The sequence below is a fragment of the Anguilla rostrata genome, chromosome 11 (assembly GCF_018555375.3).
Source record: "Anguilla rostrata isolate EN2019 chromosome 11, ASM1855537v3, whole genome shotgun sequence".
In the NCBI taxonomy this organism is placed as follows: Eukaryota; Metazoa; Chordata; class Actinopteri; order Anguilliformes; family Anguillidae; genus Anguilla; species Anguilla rostrata.
The window spans coordinates 6,714,698-6,739,385 of record NC_057943.1 but is presented as its reverse complement, the minus strand read 5'-3'; the positions used below and the strand labels follow the sequence as shown (position 1 = coordinate 6,739,385).

General features: G+C 42.4%; 1 protein-coding gene across 1 annotated transcript; it reads right to left on the bottom strand.

Moving 5' to 3' along the window:
• Positions 1 to 1,363: 1,363 nt before the first annotated feature.
• her9 (hairy-related 9) lies at positions 1,364 to 4,328 on the bottom strand. The gene is made up of 5 exons (XM_064300762.1): positions 4,000 to 4,328; positions 3,006 to 3,572; positions 2,779 to 2,874; positions 2,564 to 2,651; positions 1,364 to 2,316 (listed from the first exon to the last, which is right to left on the bottom strand). The coding sequence occupies exons 2-5, from the start codon at positions 3,111 to 3,113 to the stop codon at positions 1,736 to 1,738; spliced, it is 873 nt and encodes a 290-aa protein (XP_064156832.1). The 5' UTR covers positions 3,114 to 3,572; positions 4,000 to 4,328; the 3' UTR covers positions 1,364 to 1,735.
• Positions 4,329 to 24,688: the final 20,360 nt, after the last annotated feature.

Here is a 24,688-nt window from a genome sequence, read left to right as displayed (position 1 = left end):
TGGAACCATGCTTTTCTAAAAAACTTTTCAAGTTCGTCAGTTTACAGTTGGGAGCGCTGCTTGTGAAATACGTCGAGAAGGGCCTGCTGAGCTCAGGTGTCAGGCACACGGCAAGCGCTATACGCCAACACCCAACAGAAACACGACTCCCGAGGTCCGTACCCCTAGTCAGCATGGGAAAGATAACCTTGAATCCGTTCCAGAGGGAAAGGGCGAAAGTGGGATAGACGAATGGGGTGACTATACCTGAAGAATGAATGTGTGTATGTGTTGACGAGACATCTAAACCAGTACTGTAGGCCAGATGCCCCCGATAACTCATCTCCTTTTATTTTCTGGGCTGCTAAACTATTTTCTTTAATCAATTTAAGAACTCAAGAGCGAAAGCAGAAAAAAACAGCTGCTAAAACGCGCGAAAATGCGCCCCATTCACATAGGAGAGGCACCCTCCCGCGCATTCAGGTATCCCTGGTGGAACTGAGCAATTGAGGCACAAAAGGAAGCGAAGATCCTTCCATATTCTCTCTTTATTCTCTTTTCAGCGAGGCAATCTGTTAGTGACATTAACCCCAAAGCGAATTTCCCAGGCCCATGAATGGGGCTTAAGACTTCTTAAAAGATCCCGCTGCATACAGGATGGGACCCCCTTTCAATATTTTAATTACCTTTTTGCAAAAGAAAAAAAAAATATTCTCCCGCCTTTGTCACTACAGTCCATTATTATTTTGTGAAAGGACATCTGAATTTCCCGCCAAGAAGAGATAATAAATAAAAAAATGCTGCTCTATTTTTCGCAAGCTTGACTATTTATTTGCTTTCTGCATAACCGACTCTGCTAAATACGTGCAAGCAAGGCTTCACGTTCTTTCTATTTACTTCAGTCGTAAGTGAATGTCATAAAATACCACACATAACTACACTAAGTAAAGGTGTAACTCTTATAAGAGGTTTAAGAAGTTTAGAATTGTAATCCCATGATTTATAATTGCGTTTTTGCCCTGTTATAGACGGAACCACAAAGCGTTTATTATTAAGTTTTTTTTTTTTTGTATTAAATGAGCTAAAACACTTAAAATGTTCCTTTGCCCTTTGGCATTCGTTTAATTTACATACTGAAAAGAAAATACTAAGGAATGCCAAATTGCCAACACTTAACCCATTTTGAATTTCCCTAAACACAACTTTAAAAGTAGGCCTACACTACGCAATGCGACATACATAGACCAGCTTTGATCAGTCACGTAAATCAAACGAAAAATGTTTTTTCCAAATATGCACAAATAATTTCCGATGTACAAAAAAATCACATAAACACAAAAAGATAGTTCGCCATTACGAGATGAAATGTAAAAAAGAAACAGCCTTGTATTTTATATCTTTGATTTATTAATTCCAAAACTCCCCACTTGGGAGACAGTATGTAAAACTAACAATGTAAAACAGCTTTGGCATGGAACAATCATTGACATGTTTGTAAAAAGGAACTAAATCTTTTCAGAAAAAAAGAACTTCAGTATAAACATTTTTTAATTTTCCAAAAAGAATGAATACCATATTCATCACTAAGATCCCAAATTTTGGAATTAGCCAATAAATTAAAACAAAAACGTTTAACATAGGTCTATTCCACCAGAGGAGAAACGCTGTTCCTTAAAACGGAACGTTTCGGTTATTTTTCCATTTTAATGAAAAAGTTAAGTGTTTTGTCAAGTCTGTAAACTTCCCTCTGGTTAGTTTACCAAGGTCGCCAGACCGACTCGCTGCTCTCCGAACCAACGTTTACGCTCATTGGGCTGACGGTCCGGGAAACGCCGGCAAACGAAGTCATGCCCTGGACTGGCGAGGTCATTGCGGGCGCCGAGTTGGCATGGACCGGGCTGGCGTTGACGGTTACCGGCACACTCGCGTTCGCGTAGAGGGGTATAACGGGGGTGGTAGCAGAAGCGAAGGCCGGGTTGGGGATGAGGAAGGCGAACTGTCCGTCTGTGGCCGGCACAAGCTGGAACCCCCCGTAGACCTTCGGCGACACCGCCTCGGCGGGACTCAGTTTGCCGGGCATAGGGACGCCGTTGATGGGCAACGTCGGAGGTAGCTGCACGTGAAGGGGCTGCGCGAGCTGAGCCTGTTGCGCCGGGCATGGCTGTGGGTAGTTCATGGCGATCGTCTGGCCCAAGCAGCCTGACAGGTGCGTAAGAAGGCGGGACCTGACCTCTGTGTTCACCCCTTCACAACTGGTCAAGAAGCGGGTCACCTCGTTCATGCACTCGTTGTATCCTGCCCGGTACTTACTGAGCACCGCTGTGTCGGCTGTCAGCGCTGTTGGAATAAAGGAAGAAAATACATTTTAAAACACAGACATATTTAAAACACAGAAAGTCCCCAAGAAATCTTATACATAGTAGCATATTACATTTTTTAAATTGTTAATTTAAACAGATACTAATGCTTTTAAACAACTGGATGTGAAACCTTTAAAAGGTGAAACTACCCTGCCGCTCAGGGGCGAGCGATAAAAGGATCATAAAGCGACAAAAGCTGTATTCTAATAATGGAAGATACTCACCAGTCATCTGTATACGCTGCAAATTCCGCAAGTGTTTCACTGTCATCTCCAAAATATCAGCTTTCTCCAATTTCGAGTGTCTGGAACTCTGTAGAGACAAGAACCCCAAATCACATAAATATATCGCAATATATTATCAACCCTTCTCCAAAAAATACCGTTTTAAAATTTATTAAATGAGCACGTGTTATTTTTTTCAGTTAAAAGTGACTTACGTCTTTCTTAAGTGCATCTAGGATAAGCGTTTTGAGTTGACCAAGACTTTCGTTTATCCTCGCTCGCCGACGTTTTTCCATGATGGGTTTGGAAGACTGCAAATAATAACGACACAAAATAGCCTGGTTACACACTGCAAAGTAACAGAGACGAATGATTTTTGTATACTCAAATATGCAAGGTTCACAGACTCGTACTGAAAACCTGAGAAATAAATGATAGTTACCTTTCTGTGCTCACTGGCGTTTTTTGGTTTGTCTGGAGTGTGAGTTCCACAAGCAGGGGCACCTGCTATTGGGGATGCCGTAGGTTTCTCCATGGTGTCTGCTGGCATCGTCACTATATTATTTCCTTAAATTTTCAAAATATTGGTTAAAAAAAAGAAGTAATATCCTTTCTTGGGATTTTGTGGGAAACCGCTTCGCAAAGTCGGATAATCCCTATGTTCTTTCAGAACATCGAGAAAGAGTGAAGTGTTAGGCTACGACCCAATGATGACAGGAAAAGATAAAGGTCGACTTGATCAGCTATATCCCTACGCGCTGTGATCTGTCATGTGTGCACGAGTATGCGTAACGCAACACCACGTCTAGCAAGCCTGGACTCATGCAGCCACACGCCAGTGGTATTTATAGCTGGCTCGCGAGCTGCGAGTTCGTGTGAAACCTTCTCTGCATTCTTTCCCACACTCGCTGCAGCCAATAGGCGTGCGGACTCACCCATTGGGCGCGGGGCAGACTGCTGATTGGACAACACCCCCGCGGGCTGTCAGTCACGCGCTGCTCAATCAGCCCTGGAGGGACAAACAACAAAGCGGCGAGCGCAGTCGGGCTGGCTGTGAAGTGATAAGGGGAATTGGGGGAATGCGTTGGCTGTTTGCTTCCAATTCCTTTCCATATTTCAAGAAAGAATTTACACTTTAAGCTTAGCTTCAGTACATAACTGTCCTCAGGACATACTAGTACATTTTGATTAGTGCATAAATGATGATGATGATGATGATGATTATTATTGTTATTATTATTATTATTATTATTATTATTATTCAGAACATAATTATAGTTGCAGTTATATTATTATGATGATGATGATTATTATTACATTTTCCATTTAGATTTTATACAATTACATTCTCCAATAAAAGTTACATAAACTCAACTAATTATCATTAAATAAATAGCCATCAAAAGGACGATGTAAATGGAAATATATTTACTTACAGATGCTTATTTGCATACGGTATATTCGTTTTGCAATCTTAACTTCTAACTTCAATCGTTTCAACCAGCACGTTCTAATCTGCGCACAGCTGTTTCGGCACGCGAGGCGGTTCGCAGCAGCACGCAAAGAAACCAGAGGCAGCAGGCTGCTTTATGTTAATTTGTCTCCTTCCCCTGTGATTGGCTGGGTGAATGTCTTCTTGTCAATCATTCCAACTAGAGCGGGAGCCAAGGAAGGGCGGGTAGCCAGGCGACATCTGTCCGCGTGCCAGCCGCCTGTGTGCGCTTGCTCGGTGCACTCCCTCCTCCTCGGAGCACGTGCCAAAGCTGTGTTCGCCGACTGCAGGCAGAGCGACGGCGACCGCTTCTTTCATGAAGAATCCACCCCCTTTCCTCCTCGCGCTCCGAGGCTGGGAAAACCACACCTCCCGGTCTGCGAGCCTGGCTGATCTCGTTCTGAGAACACCGTAGTCTCTGTGTTAGCGGGATTCATTTCAGCGGAGCCGGTTAGGTAGCATGTCCCGGAGCAAACAACTAAACATAATAGCTAATAAAAAGGATCAAAGCAGCAATGACAGACGTATTTGTTTTTAGCCTAATGCTTGAGGTTATTCAGGCTATATTAGGCAATAACATTTCAGAGTGATATAAATTAAAAACGTGCTATTAAAAAGTAGGCCTATAAACTTAGTAACCCCCCCCCCCCAAAACAAATAAATAAAAATAACCGCATGCTTTTGACTTAACGTAGCCTGTAATACGATTGTAACAATGTTATGAAATTTGGCAATTCAGTGAGAGCTATGTGCATTTTTGAATATCAGTGGGTAATAGCAATTTAATTATTGACCCAACTATTACGGTAATACGGTTCGTTTAGAGTTAGAATAGTCTAACTTCGTGAAATGTATATTTTGCCATCACTTTACCATATCCTCTGACAAACTAACTTGTGATTACCTCTCAGCTAACTTTTTTATTCTTTCGTTAATTCTGTGGTCTGTTGTAGCCCACAAACAACAAGATAAGGACGCTGACTAATTTTTACAGGGCATTGATTTTTTAGTGAACGAGCGCCATCAAGTGGCGATTTCAAATAAAATGGCCTCACCCCAGTTAAATTTCGCTGTCTTGGAACAACTCAACCTTTCTTATAATTTTGGCCACGAGGTGACGCAGTATATTCTGTGTTCATCTTTGCAACGTGCCGCACGCCAATGAAAACATAGCATCGGTATTTCCGTCGAGTGTCAACAGGTCTGAGGGATAAAGCCAACGGCTACCGATAACTGTAAAATCTAACATAAGCCTAAGTGTGGGTAATAGAGATAAGATGACATTACGCTCTCTGGGTGTTCTGGGGTATCCTATGCGCAAGCACTTTATCATTAGACTATATACAATAATTTTATTTCACATATAATTATTTCGTATGTGTTTCGTGTGTGTATGTTTAAGGTGTACATGTTAAAAATATGATATTTCCAATACCTTCACTGTTCAATTGTATGGTTATCTACAGTATATGCATTATCTGTATGTGCGTGTATCCAAAAAAATTGAATCAATGGAACTGTCAGTCTCCTCTTGTTGGTAAACAATTCAGGTATTTGTTTAGGACTACAAATATTTTTTTTCTGCCTATTTGTAAATTATCATAGAACTACTTTTGTTTTGTTTATTTGTTTCAAAGACGAGAATATAAAACAAATAATTTCGGTTCCACGGGTCACAGCATAAATTGGCAGATAAAGTTGCTGTTGTGCAGTCCAGAATACCTTCAATACTCCAAAATATGAAAGTAAATCCAGAAATGTAAATCTAAAAAGTAAAGGTCTGATGATGGAGGTCATAATGGCAAACCTCAGCCTTGCTGCCAACTATTGTAGCTACTCTTATCGCCATAAGATGAGCTGTGCTCATTTCTATGGCTTTTTTCATATGGCTTTTTGCCATATAAATGTGAAGATATAAATATACATTCAAAAATTGTCCTTTTGAGACTCTGACACTGTTTTTTTTATTTCTTACAAAGTCCTGATTTGGTTGAATTTTGCTCTTGACCGAATGCGTTTTCTTTTGATCTGCTTTAAATCACTATGAGTATGTGCTGTTGGAATTGTGTCAATACATATGGAGAGCAAAGTTGTTCAATTAATTTCTTTATAAACATCTCTCACTTGAACAGACCTGGGATCAATGTCTGACTTAAGTTAAATTTATTAAGAGTAGCGAAATAGGCTACTCAGTAAATAAAGTTGAACATTTGTCTTTGTAATTTAAGGGTTTAATTGAACAGAACAAAATTGTTAGTGACAATTTTTAAAAACAATTATAAGTTTGTTCCAGAAATAGCCAATGATGAAGTGATGGCAAAATCTGTTCAAAACAGAATAGAACACTTGATTTATTTTTGAGTGAAATTTTAATTAAACATTGGTCGGTGTAGTTGATAATTGAGCTGGGCTGAGCAGAACAGCATTCACAGCATGACTCCTTGGTGGGCAACCACTGTTTCCCAAAAAACAGGCACATAAGTAATCAATGACTGATAGATTATCAGTTAAAAATAGATCAACTTTCAAAAAATTCATTCACATAAAGAACTGAAGCCACACTCGTTTGTGGCCTCCGTCTGCTTTTAAAATGAACAATGAGGTGGAAGAGAAATGCAGTTGACTTTAAATTATCCCCTGTCCTGGTTTTTAATTATAAAAGGCTTATTTTCTTTTGGTCAGCAGTGGCCATTGATTTATTCATTTTTTAAAAAATATTGACAAAACTAGGCAAAGGTTCTCTAAAGTCTGGAGTGCAGTGGACAGATGCCACCGCTATAGAAAGGGGAAGGGGGGAGAGAGTTTAAGCCTCACACTAGTGGATGGGCACTTGTTTTCCGGGGGGGGGGGGGGGTCAAGAGATGAGAGGTGGCTGAGATGAAAAGCCATCGGGGAGGCGGCGGCTGCGTTTCCAGAATGATCCGCAGTCCGGCTTTCTCCGGGCCTTTCTTCCCTGGGCCCAAAGCCCGCTCAGCAAACGCCCTTCCACTCGCCACTTCTTGTTAATTTGTTGTCGGATAATGAGCCTTATTCCACCCCCCCCCCTCACCCCACCACCACCACCCCCCCGCGCCCCGTAAATCCGTGGGTAGAATGCAGAAAATAGAGTCAATTATATCTGCATTATCTTGGCCGTGCCGAGCCCAATCCCCTCACACGCTCCGGGGCTCTCTCTGCTCCTAATTCTGTTTGCCGTGATGAATCCCCGACACGGACGACGGCCGGGAACACAAACGGCGAAGAGGCACGCTTCCCTCAGAACCCTCTCTCATCGTCTCTGGTGAAGCCCCTGGTGAAACGTTGCTTTTTTTGTCTGAACGCAAATCGCTGCTTTTTGACTCGGTGCAGTGAGTGGCCCTCAGATTGAGCAATAGGTGTAAATTAAAGAGATGACTATCTTTGCAAGCAGCTGTAGGTTCAGCCAAGCCTAGCAGCCCTGCAGTCATGTGACCAAGATGCTAGCTGTACTCTTCCACTGTATGGATTGTATTGACAAATGATTGTATTGACAAATTGCTTAATTCGTAGTTAGGGTGCGAAAGCGGAAAGTATGTTGACCTGTTGAGGCCATGTGATATCATAAACATCCTTTTTCTAACTTACTTACCCACCTACAAACAGAAAATGAACAATATTGAACCTTGCTTTTGAGAGGTAAATTAAATGTCCTGACACCTACAGCATACACTAGTTGCATTGTTTTGATGCTGCAGTTCTTCCTGTGCAGACTTAATGTTTTTAAACTGATCCTTGGAATCGCGTATCTTCAAAATTTAGAACTCTGTTTACCTCTGTTAACTAGGGTCTCTGAGGTCAGTAGAAGTATTTTGTATATTGACTGGTCCAGCATGAAACAAATTTGTACAAAATTATTGATCTTCCAAGCGGCAGAAATGGACTCCAACCAACAGCGAGTTTGTCAAACACTGCATGAGAAACTTTACAAATGAAGATCCTGTTTCCCACCCGAGCCAAGAACACTAGCTTAAAAAATCTACCGAATGTGTGTCCTTCTGGAACTGCTGGCATGAGGCAGTCCCAGCAATGTATTCTGGGAAAAAAAGACACATCCTGATTGTTCTGCCCTATATAAGACCAACTAATCTGAGCACATATACTTATGATGATGTAGTACTCTTAGGGGCTGAACTCCTAGCTTTGCTTGGCAGCAGTGTAATGTAATGGGTAAAGACCCGGTCTTGTAACCTAAAAATTGCAGGTTCCATTCTCGGGTAGGACACTCTTGTTGTGCCCAAGGTACTTAACCGGCATCGCTCCAGTATAAATCCTGCCGTATAAATGGATACAATGTAAAAAAAAAATGCTACGTAAAAAGTTGTGTAAGTCACTCTGGATAAGAGCGTCTGCTAAATGCCTGTAATGTAATGTACTGAAAACTTATGAGATGCTTTACTGGCACTTTACTGAGCAAATTCTCATGAACGGGCCACATGCATAAATGGACTGGCAACTTTAATTCCGTACGGGAAAATCTTGGCAAAAGATCTGAGGGGAGCTGCTCTTGGCATGAGACTATCATATCAAACACATAGTTGCCAGGGATTTCTTAAAAACCAAACAAAAAACTGGACATATTAAATTTTTTAAAACACATTTACGCATTGGCTTTTTAAAAAAAAAGTGTTTGACTTCCTTATTTGATCCTTTCATCTTTTCATCTTTGATTAATTATAAACTCTGGGGGGTGATTTATACAAGGTCCAAATCCAAATCAATTTATTAAAATATGGAGATATTTCCTCTCTGTTGTGTTTGGGGGGGAGTCCATTGAGTATTAAAGGACTTCAAAGCTGAACTTCCACCACACAACAACCAGAGCAAGTGGGTGAAGTATTTCGCGGACTTTCACTTTATTCTTTCTTAATCTCATTACTTCTTTTCTTGTTCTTATACCTGCAAAAAAAAAAAAGGGGGGGGTAAGGACTTGGATCAATTATATTTGCCTCGCTTTTCAAGAGTTTGTTGTCATTTTGCCATCTGTGGACCAGCATGTCCATTACAATGAGTTTTATTCACTGACTCCTCATTCTTCTGTGTGCAGAAAGACCCCATTTTCTCACCCTCTTTTGCCCGATTCTTGGCTTTCTTCTCTCTTTAAAAATTTTTTTTTTTTTAAAGTGTGCTGCTGATGAGGTTAGGCTAATCAGATTAATTCAGCTCACATCGCCCGCGGCAGTTTGTTTTCCCCCTTTAAAGCCTCCTGACATGTCCAAATACGTCCTTTCTCCTCTTTCTTCCGCACTTTCAACAAGTCCACCCCCCCCCCCCCCCCCCCACGCCACCTCCCTAAAAATATCTTTTGAAAGCAGATTCCAATGGACTCTTTTATAAACCTTCTTAGCCCGAGTGATATAGGATATTTGGGAGGGGTCACTTCACTGCAATGCCAAGGGAGAAGGCTTTAAGGATGTGCACTCACACATTTGGACATCTTGACTGGTGTCAAGAATAAGGGAGAGAGAAAAACCCACTGAGAAACTAAATTGAATTGTGCAAATTACTGGAACCTTTAATTTGACTCTTTGGGGAAAGCTTTAGAAAAATCTGCATTATATACAAAACTAATGCAATCATGCTTTACTTTTAGACATGCGGCCTATAAGACAGCCTGTTTTCAAACTTTTTCTTTAATGAAATAAGCATCCATGCTTTTGTCAGTAAATATTTGGATGTGTAGATTTAAACGCTATGCCCATTATGTTCCCGTTTTTAACAAGTGCTTAAATGGATATTAATTATACGAAATTGCATATGCATACAGTTCTCTGTGTCTGTATATGTTTGTGTGTGTGTATATTCGTATATATATTTATTCGTTTATACATTAGTTTTTTTGTCTTGAGAGTTATGCTGTTGAATGTAATTTATTTATGTATTGTTATATTTTATGTATTAACTGCAAGTACATCTGTCATATTTGAAATATTGAAATAAAATATTTGTCTTTTTTTATCATTTTGGCATACTGTGGAAATTCAGAATAAGTATGCATTGCTAATATCATGTCATCCTTCAGTTTTGCAATGACCTATATAGATATTAAGGAGATAAATTGTGCATCAAGCAGACAGCTTACTAAGCATTATTAGCCATTTCACATATAGATTACCAAGTTACCATCAAACTATAATATGTCTGGTATTTATTGTTGAAAAAAAACAACAACTGTCAAATATTGCAAATATCTAATGTGAATGCATGCTTTACCATCTTTTCTATTTTTTTATTTTATTTAATTTTTTTTACTTTAGACCTTCAAGTAAAACGGAATGAACTGGTGGACTGGGGTTCATTTTTGATGAATTTGTTAAACGGTAAATGGAGGATAAATATGGATTTATGCTGTAAGTGGAGGGATCTGAGAAGCTGTCGGGTGACGTCGCGCTCGTACATCCCGTGTATTTACGGCTCGAGTCACTGACCCCGTGACAGCGCTCTCCTTTCATTTCCTGCCTTCGCACGGAAATTCGGCACGACAGATACGTCTCTCTCAGCTACCGCTACACAAGGCTTCGCTGTACGCAACACCCCTCATCCTTCGCTCCCCCAACCCCCCCCCCCCCTTCACATTTCCTAAACCCCTAAAACGGAGGGGCGGAGGGTCAAAAGAACTCCTAAAATAGATTAAACGGAAAGAAAAGACAGGGGGGAAAATATAAATCAAATTATATCGGAGGATGGCGTCTGAGCACGACAGTTTGACCATGTCTTCTGAGGACTACAGCATTTGATATACAAAGTAGCTGCTACAGAAAGTATCTTTTAAAATTGTTTTTAGGCTTCTGAAGTCAGATGACTTACAAGGTTTGAATAACAGGCTGGAATTACCTTATAAAATGATGACAACAGATTCTGATTGTTTGAGACCGTTAATATTTTCATTAATCATCCACGCTGAGTTTCAGGAATTTTCTCATAATGTGTCAAAATAGTGCAAATACACTTTTTGCATTTGGAATAGCAATTGGGTAAAATGTCACATTTGTTTAAGAAATAATTTTCTTTCCCAACACAATAAATGACAGAATCAGCCACCTTGGGGTTATCACCAGTGAATGTAATGCAATGTAAAAAAAACTAACAAAAACAAAGTGTGATGCCATTATGCCTATACAGCGCAAAAAAAAAAAGATTTTAAATTCAATATGTGAACATAAGAATTTGAATTACATATTTGTACTATTGCCTATGAAATCTTATGACTTACAGTGCATCTGAAATGAACAAAAGCCAGAGCTGGGAAATTTATTTTAAAAATCTGCTGCACATTGTGATTAAATAGAATGGAGCCTTGAATTACATGTTTATATTCACAATACATGTGCTAGCTTATTAAGAAAATATTTAAAGAAAACTGATTTTGCATTTGTGAAAATAAATATAAAAAACTAGAGAGATCAGCTGTGAAAATGTAGAGCGTTCTATACTGTTGAAAGCTAGAGATTTCCTTTCCCCTTCAGGCTGTTGAAGGGAAGTGGTTTGGAGTAATGATACATAACCTGCCTGAAGGTCTAAACGTATTACTGCTGTGTCTAAAGTTGTGTCGAATCCATTCCGCAAAAACCAAACACCGAAGTTAAAGGAGAACAGAATCTTTTTTTGTTGTTGTGGTAAAATCACATCTGTGGCTAATGCTGTTGAGTTAACTGGTAAAAAGTCTGAAAACAAACCAGAAAAATGGGCATTTGTCAATGCTTTTACGCGCTGATGAATGTATTTCAATCTTTCAAGCTGATAAAAAGAAGTCCATTCAAGGGCCTGCTTTCATTGTGCACTTCAAATGTGGAATTATTCAAATTTGGGATGGGCGCTCCCAACCCTTTTGCTAAAATTAGCACATTCCAGGGAAAACAGAAGTGTACGCTATGGATACTGACAAAGTGGAAAATCGTCAAAACTAATATTGTATAAACGGGGACAATCGGAATATATATTTCCTGATAGCCGTAGTAATGGTGCCATTGATCATTTCGGGTCCATTTGGTCAGTTAGGGGACTATGCATTTCCATCCAGTTTGCTTCAACAAAAACCACTCCTTTTGTGGAGAATCAATAATCAATGCAAATTGCCCTTTATATAGATTCTTTTTCTCCTCTGTGGATAATTTAATGTCTGCATACTTTTGTTAGTTTGTGGGTTTGTAAACAATACAATTTCCCCCACAACAAAATGTATAGGATCTGAGAATTTATTTGGGAGGATGAGAGAGGTAAACCTCACACTCTTGCAACAAAGAGCCTATTATAGTAGCAGCACATTGTATGATCTGACCAGCACCACGGGGGAACTCTAACGGTTGATATTGTCACCCCCCCCTGCCAAAAAAAGACTATTTACTCTCATAAAAGATGAGTAAAATGAAATGCGAAGCCCACGGGCGTGGCCCGCTCTTGGTCAGCGCTCGGACGCGCAGACAATACGAACAAATGCGCAGACAAGCGGCCGTTTGCCGTTGATTGGCTCTCTGTCAGATCGGTGTCAGGACGTTGATGAATCACCGGTAGAAGCTAACGATTCTAGCTCAGGACGAACGCCCTCTGAGAGACTGAAAACAAGGGACAGCGGTTAATAAATAATCTCAGACTGAGTCACCCCCCCCCCCCCTCCACAACTGAGGCCGAATTTGAGAGCATGGAACTGGGATAAATAATTAAATGGATTGATTAAATTTTATTCTTCAGTTGGACGCAACTATAGTTATCAGACGGCTGACAAATTCTCAGAAAAGGACTGTCTTTACAGCATTATAACAGTTAAAATATTTAAAACATCTTCAGAAATGAATGACGTCGTCGGTGCGTTCAGTGCTCCGAGAGTTTTCAACAGCTCCGGTTTCAGCTCGTCGCACCTCAGTGGCACTGAAAGCGGTGGAGAAGAAGGCCGCAGATCCAGCCCAAGACCAGCAGAGCTGTGGACGGACGTTCAGCCGAACACCGAGCCTGCGTGATGCTGTGTGACCTCACTGGGGTAGCAACAGGCCGGCTCCAGCCCCATCAGTGTCTCTGGAGTTGTTAGGACAGGGGGAGGGCGAGGGGAAGGGGGGGGGGACAGGATCTGTGACTAATGCCGCTAATTACCAGGCCTGGGACGTTAGACAATGGCATTCTTCTCTGCTCTCTGGGGATGAGCTAGCGCGCAGGAAAGGTCGGCGCGGTGGTGTAATCATTAAATGAGGTCACATTTTGAGAGGGCGCTTCGGGTGCATTTAAAAAAATTTTTTTTTTTGACAGAGCCAGGGGAAAGAGCGCAGGGCTTCAAAAAGCAAAAATGAAAAAGAGACGAAGAGAGGAAGTGAGGAGTCCAAGGAGTGAACGTCTGACTGCGGATACAAGCCCAGTCTCACAGGGTAACACGGGCCACGTGCCTGTCTTCTTATCACACAAAAATCACACAATATAGTTAAAGTCATGAAGTCAGGCGGTACACCACTATGGGAAAAGTGAACGTCATGTTGAGACTGCACACAGCTTTGTAATCCTTTTTGCAAATGATTTAATTTGATTTTTAGACTTGTGTTTTATTAAATATAAATATGCCAAGGGAGACTGAAATGATGGAACACACTGTGTTCTGAATGGCTATACTGTAACATTTTGGATTGAATATAAGCAAATATGAATTTTTTTTAAATTAAGGCATTCTGGAAAGCTGTAGTCTTCTGCTGCCAACAAAAGTATACAATGAATTCATTATTCAATTTTATTGACAAATGTATTGTACAATCCAATTTGTACAACATTACTCCAGATAATATTTAGTCTTATTTAATCTTTAAATAAGATTGTAGAATAAATGTAATCGTTTAATTGTATTTAATCTTATTTTTCTTACTTTTTTCTAAACGTTTACTTTTGTATTTCTACAGAGAAACTCTTTCCATTCTCTGTTTATGCTGCAGACCTCTCCCATTTGTACCGTTCCTTTGTTTTTCATTACGTTTTGCAGTTTTTTTTTTTGTTTGTTGCATGCTCCAATTTTTATTTTCTGCCTCCTCTCTGCAGGATGGGATCATTCCGCACATCAGCAGATACATACACACAGGGCCCAAAAATGTTAGTTTGCATTTGTCTGCACTCCCCACATGTGAATGCTTTTAATCTTGTGTACTTTTAAAACATTTTTTTCTGGCATGGTAACTGAATAAACAAGCCCTGGGGAACGGACACGTTCACATCTGCCTGCGTGTGCATTGGAACGGTCGTGCGTCTCAGAATTCCATCAGCGGGTGAAATGTGAGTGAGAGGGAATGTGAGGTGCTGGAGTCCCAGCCCTTGCGCCCAGAGGTGTGTTTTTTTTTTTTTTGCAAATTAATTCTGTGATACACACTCCTCAGGTGGGTGACAAGCAACATTTGAGATCTGCCAACCACACCCATCCCCCCAATAAATAAATGAGCATCCTCTGTATTTGCTCCAATATGGATTTGTTCTTGTAAAATTGCAAATGTATGTCAGGTAAAACTGATGCATACACAAAGCTAATACATTGTTTGTTTGGTGAATTAAAAAAAACCCAACAATGCTGTTTATAAATTGTAAAGTACAAGAGCACAAGATAAGAGTTACAAAAGTGTTCAGGAACTTTTACTGGTGAGTGAACTAGATATATATTTCAGGACACATACAGCAGTTTAAATAAACGGACAGCGGTTGCCTGCTGTTTGTGTTGAGTGTCGCTTTATTCAGTGCGTTGCCTGCTTGCTCTTGTGAGGCTCTGTTTGAGCACAGATGTGCAGACTTAAGAGCCCGTGAGACGCTCAGAGAATATGTTCTTTGTAGTTTCAGGCCTGTGCAGAACTGTGAGTCCTAACCAAAGTAGCTCACTGAATAAACCCGCTGCGTTCTCAGTTCTAGTTCCAAACCCCCCCTCCCCCCCCTCCATCCTACCCACATCCCCTTGCTGCCAGTCGCTGACCCCACATGCCCGGCGTGTGACTCCGCCTCCATCACTGCCAGTCAGGATGAAGCTCCGCCCCCCCCCCGTCTCTGCCAGTCGGGGGGGAAAGCCTGCTGAGGGACAGCGACTTTGGGCTCATTAAGAGTGCCCACCTGGGGGGGGAGGGGAGGGCGGGGTGGCGGCCGGCCGGCCGGGACGGGCCCCTTCATGTACCGGGGGGGGGTGCGAGCGGTGGGCGCGACGCGTGGTCCCGCTGGAGCCGCCGAACCCGCCAACCCGCCAACCCGCCAACCTGTCGAATACAGAGCCACACCACACTCGAGCGCGCTCACCCCCAATCACTTTAATTACCCCTCTGCCCAAAACAAGACGCCCTTTATTCCCTCTCCAGCCCCCACCCCCACCTCCTCCCACCTCCGCAGACTTTCCGGGATTAACTCCTTACATTAGGCCAGACTGTGTTTTTTTTTTTCTTTAACGAGGGATTTTTTAAAGTAAAACACAGCTGCTTTGCACAAAAAGGATTAGTGGCCATTTTGTGATACTTGCCGGGGTGTTTTGTTGATAGTTGCCAAAACAAGCCCTTTACCATTCAGTCCTTGACATGGGAAACCCCTGCTGCCCTGTCCACTCATCACTCACCAAACACTGGCTCAGATAGTCCGGTGTATGGACTTTTGCTTTTACTTTACTACTTGTTTTGACAATAACTTATCAATAATTGTTAGGGAGGCATGTTTGTTGTACATTGGTGTGATTGTGATAAAGTGACTACAGTGAGTTCAGCAAAATGAATTTTATTACACTGGACAATTTTAAGTTCATGATTTTTGACAAGACACTAACTCTTTATCCTGAAGTTAATTCTAAAATCCTTGCATTCCATCCCTCTGTCCCCCTGAGCAACTCATGTCAATTTCAATTTCAATCATTTATTGCCATAGAAAACAATGCATGAAATTTCAAAACATTAAAAACATGACAACAGAAAGACACACACTTTAAATTAAAACACAACAATACATTCAGTGGAATCAGCAAGACATAATACCCCTGACTCCCTCAGATTCATCTATAAACAATTAACCCAATTATAAATATTGTAGCAACATTGTAATTGTATATAAGGGGGCATCATTCTTTCTTCTGTGTAATTTTGTCATCCCTTCTGCTCCCTCCATCCGAGTGACTCCACAGAGGAAAACAATGGAATTCCGTCAGTAGTGGAAGATCAGTAGTGAGGATTCCCGGAGTGAGCCGGACCAATAGCGTCGCTGCTCCTCCCACCCTCTAAATCCTACTGAGTAGACCCTTCTGTTCCACACTCCCGCTCAACTCACCCCGTCTGATCAAAAAAGCACAAAAATCAACAACTGTGCTCTCGCAACAGTGGGTTGTTATCACACCTTAAATTACACAAATTACACTAAGCCCCCCCCCCCCCCAGTTATAGGTTGTAGAGGTAACTTCTTCAAAATTCAATGTTCTAGAACTCCATTGCTTTCAATTTCCAGAAGTGACTTTTATGTCGGCATTAGAATGTTCAGTTAAGGACATTCTAATCACATTTTTTGTGGTCTTACACTTTATTGGGTTAATAAGTGGCATGATGGAAAAGTCAGGGACAAGCTACAGAAACACTGGGCAGGAACGAAGCACTAAATATTCATACACTGAAATATTTTAATAGTTTAAACTAAATTTCTCTTAATTTTGTATTATAATAAGTGTACATGTCGTATCAAATAACAATAATAAAACACACTTTCAGTTCATTTAGGCTGATCGCTGAACTTCTCAAACTGAGTTTGGAAGAATAAATGAAAAGATGTGCAAGAGATTTAATAGGCAACTTAAGAGAAACTTCAGTTATTGCAGAGGTAGAGAATGATGCATTACAGAGCACAAAATGATACTTTACCCAGTTCATTCTACAGCAGAGTTGTATCAGAATTCAATGAAGATTCTTCATTCAAACTTCGTTAAATGTTTTGAGGGAGAATTGCGGTCTAGCATTCTATTTCACCCAACAGCCCATCAATACACCTCTGTTCCCCTCCCCTGCCCCGTCCCAGTTTTTGGGAAGGTTACAGACGCCTTGGGGGTGATTGAGACTTCACGTACACTTTACCAGATTATACCCAATCACTCCCCAATAACGAGACTTTAATATTTCCCACTTAACATCTTACTTTATGAGGGTACGTAAATGTTCCTGTAGCCCAAAACCAATCAGGCTAATGGAACAGACAATTCACTTTTAATTAGTAATATTGACGATATAATAATGGAATATGCAGAATTTGTTCAGATGCAAATTTTTTCATCTAATTTAATTACAAATGAAGATTTTATCAGATATAAGAAGAGATTAATTAAGAAATTTAGAAATTTTAGAAGTTGACTTTTTGAATTTAATGGGAATAACCAAAATGGTTTTATCCATTTAAGGAATGGCTTTTAATTGGCTTAAGCCTACTAAACAGTATATATTGAACTTCAGCGTAGAATCATAAATGGGGTGGGGGCGGGGGATGACTTCATATTCTTACTGATGCTTGGCTGTGTGAATGAGAGAGGCTGAGAAGCATCAGGAGGCGCGGTTATTAACATGTTTCCTTCCTCACGCCGCGGGCAGGAGGCGTTTTGTCTGATCCCCCCCCCCCCCCGCCCCGCCCCAGATGGGAGCTTCTGAACTGCGGGACGGGAGTTACGGGGGGGGGCACAGCGGGTCTCCCCCCGTTCCACTCTGCCCCGACTCTTTTAATTACAAAAAGTTAAAGAGTGCTGACAAAGTATAAATCCTCACGGGGGTAATCATTACCCCCACTCTCACACACAAGGACAGGAGGACTCTCAACCCTGCCTCCCCACTGACTGCCCCCCCCCAAAACCCCAACCAGACCCCCCCCCCCCGCCCCCCGGCTCCAATGCACACAGTGTCACAGCTTTCGCCACTCCTCACACCCAAACTTCTTTTTCTAGCCTGATTTAATCCCCTGCCGTTATATCTGACTACTGCAGCATGCAGCCTGTTGCACAACTACAATCCCGTGGGTGTTTTTAAATGCGACTGACATTGAGTGTGGTGGTGTGGTGTTTGCAAACTCTGCGATGCAAGGTACAGAAATGTAAATCTCATGATTTCTGACCATTTTGTTTTAGTTTTCTTTTGTAAAATCAATCTTCTTTTACTAAAATTGAAATGCTTTCCATGAAATTGCCAGAATAAAAAGAAGAAGAAGCAGAAGAAGAAGAAGAAGAAGAAGAAGAAGAAATATTTACCCACATGGGGCAGTTAATTAAAGAAATAAAAGTTTAAAAACCCACACCACGGTGGAATGCATTGTTCAGCCGCCTGTTAAAATAGAGGGTCTGGAAGTCCCTGGTTACCTTCCTGAGAAATGTGTGCTTCAGTAATAAAGAGAGACGTCCAGCTGGACCTGTGATTGGAGCATTCCTGGGCAGGACAGCGTGTCAGCCTTGTGTGTGTGTGTGTGTGTGTGTGTGTGTGTGTGTGTGTGTGTGTCTGTGTGTGTGTGTGCGCGTGTACGTGTGTGTGTGTGTGCGTGCGCATTTCTGTGTATGTGTGTCCGTATGTGTGTTTGTGTGTGTGTTCGTGTGTGTGAGGGTCTGTGTGTGTGTGTGTGTGTGTGTGACTGTGTGTGTGCGCGTATGTGTGTGTGAGTCTGTGCATGTGTGTGCGTGTGCATGTGTGTGTGAGTCTGTGCATGTGTGTGCGTGTGCATGTGTGTGTGAAACCTTTATTTAACCAAGGTAGTCGCATTGAAGTTGACACCTCATTTGCAAGAGAGCCCTGGAGCCTGCATGTCTTTGGAGTGCAGTAAGATGAAACAAAACCCGCACAAATGTACAGTATGAACGCCGCACAGAGATAACAGCCTCCGGGACTTGAACCCGGAACCTCCTCACGAGGCAACAGTGCTGACGGCCGTGCCAGAGTGCCCCCCCGTGAACCCGGTCACTCTCCCACACCCTCCTCCTCCTCCTCCTCCTCCTCCTCCGCTCCTGCACCTTCTCCCTTCCCCCCAATTTCGCGTTACCGTCCAAAAGCTGCCGTGGCAGGAAGGAGACCCCCGGGGAACGGCGATATTGCGCTGCGAGGTGCGCCAGAGGGTAAAATCCCCCGTTCCTCTCACTCAGAGACAGGGGGACTGTAATCAGCAGGCCGGATGCTAACGGCGCATTAGCGCCGCTTCACACTAGCCCTCAGGCTAATGAAAACGGGGGTACGAAATCATGCAGTCGAAATTCGTTGAGGCGCAGCGCATGTTGGTCACACTTCGCTAATCCCTAAGCTCATACGCTGGATACACTGGGGCGGCAGTGTGGTGTAGTGGGTAAGGAACTGGGCTTGTAACCCGAAAAGTCAGAGGTTCGATTCCTGGGTGGGACACTGCTGTTGAACTCTTGGGCAAAGTACTTAACCTGCATTGCTTCAGTATGTATCCAGCTGTATAAAATAGATGCAGTGTAAATGCTATTTAAAAAATTTGTGTAAGTCGCTCTGGATACTAGCGCCAGCTAAATGCCTGTAATGTAATGGATACATAGTAGTAATGTGTATCACAGAAATAATATATTTTTAAAAAATTCAACCGGCCATTCTCTTTTGACAGATTTATTATTTCTTACATCAAAAGGACCTAATGTGACATATGTCTGGGTATGGACCATAAGCATGCTATAAACACCAGCTTTATGGAGGCTCAAGATTTATGTACAGGAGATGACAGTCGCCAGTAACAACAGCTCACTATTCTCCGTCATAGTTAGTCAAATTCTAACTGCTTTAAATATTTATTACAGGTCTTTTCAGACTTCAGACAGAAAGATGTTAATTTCATGTCTACAGTTTGTTTCCTGGATCTTTGAAGTGTATCTGTCATGTAAAGTACTTTTACAGAGTCGATATATTAGTTTCAATAGATTAGACTGGAATCACTCGGTAGATTTGACTTGGATTATTTTTCAGTTTTAAACAGGAGTTCTGCTCTTCTTCAGAAAAACACACATAAGTGCAAAAATACAGATTTAGGCAATAGCCAGCTATCGGCCAATAGCAGTAGCCGTTACATAACCTTACAACGTAATGTTAAATGACATAGAAGCTGCAACAGGGAAATAGCGAATATAGTATTATTAGGAAGCGAATGAGTTCGTGGATAGAGTTTTAGAATAAGAACACGTAGGCAGGCTAATCCAAGAGAAATGCAGCTATTGCTATGTATAATTTGTTCATTTGTAAATTCTGTTCAGACATTTTATGCGTATAAGTTCTTCGTACAAGTCTGAAATGTATGGCCTGCAGGGCTGCCCTGCAAAAGAGACCCCTGGTCTCAGTAGGACGCCCTGCTTAAATAAAGGTTGAATAAAAAAAAGAAATAAAATAACATTAGGTTGCAAACTGTTCTGGGAGCGTGTATCAAAAAAGTTTACCAAATTTGAGGTGGTGTCCCACCCCCAGCTCACACTGAAAGGAGGGACAGGGGAAACCTGCTGCCCCCCCTCTACCCACCCTCCTCCCCCAGCCAGCCCTCCACTCCCCTCCCCCGGAGCGCCTGTCCCAGTCGGGACAGAGACAGGGGGGTGACTCCAGACTGACCCTGCGGAGCAGCGGGACACTGGGAACACCGAGTTCACACCGGCGCTGGTCTCTCACCACAGACCCTGGGAACCTGAGCAGCAGCTGATCCGGCACATTCTTCACCGGGAGACAGACAGAGAACAAAAAAAAACAAAAAAAAACCCCCAAAATGTTTAAAGAACTGTGGTTTGGAAAAAGAAAGTGGAATGGAATTATCTTTTCCCCCAAAATGTTTAATCTTCATTGTCTATCAGTCTTGTCTTGACGCAGCTGATTCCAACCTGGCTTATGAAGGTGGCATTAAGGCACATTCACCTCTATGACCTCAGATCCACAGAGTCATAGCATGGATCTGACACATTTAACGCACGACAAACCTACCCTGATAAACTAGTGTATGACAGGTTATCATCTCTGAATCCAACCTGCTCATCCAGCCAGAGTCAGACAGCACCTAGCCGTTTATGCTATATAGATTGGTTGTGTAGCACGGCAATTAGTGACCCCGACCTGCAACTCTGAGATTGTAGGGTTGATTTCCAGGTGAGGAACCGCCTCTGTACCTGCCTTTGAGCTAGGTATTGAACCCTAATTGCTCCAGTAAATACCCTGCTGTACAAACGGGTTGCTTCTAAATAAAAAACAGTTTGGTAAGTCACTTTCAATAAGAGCATCAAAATTTTTTTTGAAAATGTACTACTATTATCTGCCATTAAGGTGCACTTTAACCTATAGTCCCTATTTATCAAGGAGAGAGTGCATCTTACTGATAGAACATCTTCCCCTGCCACAACAAACTGATAAATAGCTGAACGTGCCCCAGTGCATTGTGGGATGGGGAGGAGGGGGACAGCCGACTGAAAATGCCAGGAATGCTAGACCGCCACTCGATGGGAGACCTTGTTACCCTTATGGGCGACTGGCAGGGGTGATCCTCAGGGGCACTGTCCAAAATGAGATCCCAGACAATGGGGGACACGACATTTACGACTCCGACGACGTCAGATGAATGAGCGATGTTCGCGCTGGTGACACGCACAGCTCCGTACCCCCCCCCGAAGCCCCACGGCACCCCCGGACGAGAGCGCTCGAATGTCTGAGACCGCCGCATTTCTTTTTTAGCGGTACAGATGGGGAAGGGGTTAAAGGGCACGGCCACTGGTCGCAATAAACCCAAATCAACCAATCGCCGCGGCTCTGATACGGAACGGTTTGGCATTCATCGGCCTCTTATGGGCAAATACCTCAAATTATTACCATCACAGCCCGTCACAGGGGGAAGACAGAATTCCTGCATTTCATTATTTTCTAAATGAGTGTCAGGAGACGGTCCAGGGACCGTTTCCTACAACGCCACAGGAACTGGCTGCAGGAATCTCAGCTGGGCAGCACAGGCTGGGGCAGGGAAAAGTACTTTGGATTCAAATATGCCATCATTACTCTTTCATTAAATCATCAGGTCATGTTTATAATGTTTGAATATAGAAACTTCACTTTGTTACCAACTTCATGGGCAGTGGGAGAATTGAGTGCATTGGAGAAAATGTGCACAGTATAAAAACAAAGAGACACGTGAGAACTGGTTAAAAGCACTTTAAATCCTAAATTCTGCTTGCCATCACTTCATACCAGGCCCGGTTATTAAAAAATGTATGTTCAGACATTTAAAAAACTATTTAGAACAATTGTACAATAAATGTTCAGTTTTGATTCACATAAAGAGTACTTTGCTGTGCAGAAATCATCAACTATGTTTCTAAACCTTACATATGAAATTATTTGAAATAATGGGCATACTTTTGATAGTAATGTGGAAAGTAGGACACAAAAAACATTTGCAACTTTAATACAGGGATAACATAACATCGGCATGTGTTTAATTACATAGCAATAGGCTAATATACTTTTATCTGATTGTGTAGGACTAATAAGATACTAAACAACATGCTCTTCTTTATTTTCACAAAGATATATTGGAGTATATTTGGAACATACATTTAATTCAAGATACATTTATTACTGATCAGTATCATTTACATGTTGTTCTATAAGCAGCTCTTAAATCAACAAGTTAACATTTCTTAGTGTAAAATAGAAGCCCCAAGCTAATATTATACAGCACTAAAGCGAACATCAGTAGGTGAAGTTATTTTGTGAGACCAGCATTTTCTTTGATGGGTATGTGATGACTGCAGTATTTCTTGTGAAGAATGACTGTCCAGCTGTAAAGAAAGTTTTTAAAAGCAAAAACGTGATCTAGCTGTGGTGAGCCTCCCTCCCTTTTTTCTTTTTAAAAAAAATATGTCTCGCAAATAATAAATCAGATGTTTTCCTTTGAGGTGTTGGCATTTTGAGTATTAGTCCTATTTTGCATACGCTCCATTATTAAGGGAAAACGTGTGCACTCACTGAAGGATTCGAGCACAGAACTGGAATGGCATGGACAATAGCGCCCTCTTCTGGTTCACATTCACATTAACTTGGTTAATTACCCTCCGCAGCAAGAAGTGCTTAAGTAGCAAATATCGGTTGTCCACAGTTGTCAGATTTCATGATTCTTGAGGGATAAAATGATTCTGAAATAAGTGTAGTGAATTCTCTGACAGTGAATTTTTCTTTTATTTGATATGACACTGGCTGACTCCTATACTCAATATTGTATCCATTCCTTTTTTTTGTTGCATATTTCTTGTAATGAATAAATATCCTTAAAGAGAGTGTTATAGTAAGTATGAAAAATGGAAATATATATGGGGAAAAAATGATAGCATTTGTATGATTTGCTGCAAGGTCTGCTGCAACATTCTTGATCTGAGTCAATAGATTTCCGATTTATCGAAACCACCCCTATTAAAACGATCAAACAGTATTTTCCCAAGATTTTCCTTTGAAAAGATACTGGACATTCTTCCTACCAATTAGGAGCATACCAGCACCTTTTCAGAGACGGATGCTACCGTTCGGCCTTCGCCGTTTCTTTTGTATGATTCAGCTGGTCGGCTTGCCGTTTGAACCTCACATTATAACCTATCCCTCCTAATTAGAACAACCCTTCCTGCTCTCTTTGGAGTTCTGCTTTGAAAACCCGAGGAGAGGGAAAAGAAAAAAAAAAACCCACCCGTTTAACAAAGTGCGCTCCATTCTCCGAATCGGGGGAAGTTTACCCACAGCTGCCCCGGTCCCTAACCGCCGCGACAGAGGGGGGTCACGGGGTGAGGTCAGGGGTCCCCACTTGTCCTTTTGTGCGACAGAGCCAACATGAACCTCTGTCCACCGCTGCCATCCATGTGTAAGCCTGTGTGTGTGTGTTTGGGGGGGGGGGTGTGTAGGGGGCTTGTTCAGGTTCAGGAAAGAGAAATGAACTGGAGCCCCTCTGCCTCAGCTTCCTGATCAGAGGGTAGAAGGGTTGCATGGCTTTTCTAATTGGGAGCAGAACAAAATGGACGCCAGGTCTCTTCGGGGTGCTGTGAATGAAAGCAGCGCTGAAAATCGAATAAAATAAAAGAAAACGGACACGAGCGGAGGCTGAGAAACACGCTGATGCGCGCCGCAGGCCCAGAGAAAGGACGCGGCGAGGCGGAGGGGAGCGTCACGTGTCTCCCGAGCGACGGGTCGCCGTGGGAGCGGTTTCGGTCGGGAACGTCGCAGCGGGCCCTGACAACACAGCCTGGCGGGACGGGCGGAGCCGGGGCACGGGCCCCGGGGCCTGGGGCGGCAGACCCCCCCCCCCCCGCCCTCGCACTCCCGGCCCTCATCAGCGAGCCGTCTCCTCTAATTAACCTGGTTCCCAGAGCACCCCCCCACCCCCCGCCCACACACACAACCCCCCCACCCCGTGACCACCCTAGCCGCTGAGAAATGGGCAGCATATAGGTGACAGAAATAGCCCGAGCAAAAAAGAACAAAACAAAACAAAAAAAAGAATGTATTCCTCTAATAGGTCCTGAAAGGAGAACAGGAATATCAGTATAATGGCCCAGGTCCTCCCTCCACCCCTCCCCTCCATCACATTCACTCACATGCACACTCTCTCTCCCCTCCTCCCTCCCTCCCTCCCTCACTCCCAGTCTTGATTAACCTCCTCTCCCGCTCTCCCTCTCCTTCCCA

Bases quoted from the DNA above. Each gene is read 5' to 3' on its own strand.
- her9 (XM_064300762.1), bottom strand. From the start codon at position 3,113: ATGCCAGCAGACACCATGGAGAAACCTACGGCATCCCCAATAGCAGGT. The intron at 2,875-3,005 runs GTAACTATCATT...TATTATTTGCAG, and splicing joins ACGCCAGTGAGCACAGAAAG to TCTTCCAAACCCATCATGGA. The intron at 2,652-2,778 runs GTAAGTCACTTT...TTGTCTCTACAG, and splicing joins TAGATGCACTTAAGAAAGAC to AGTTCCAGACACTCGAAATT.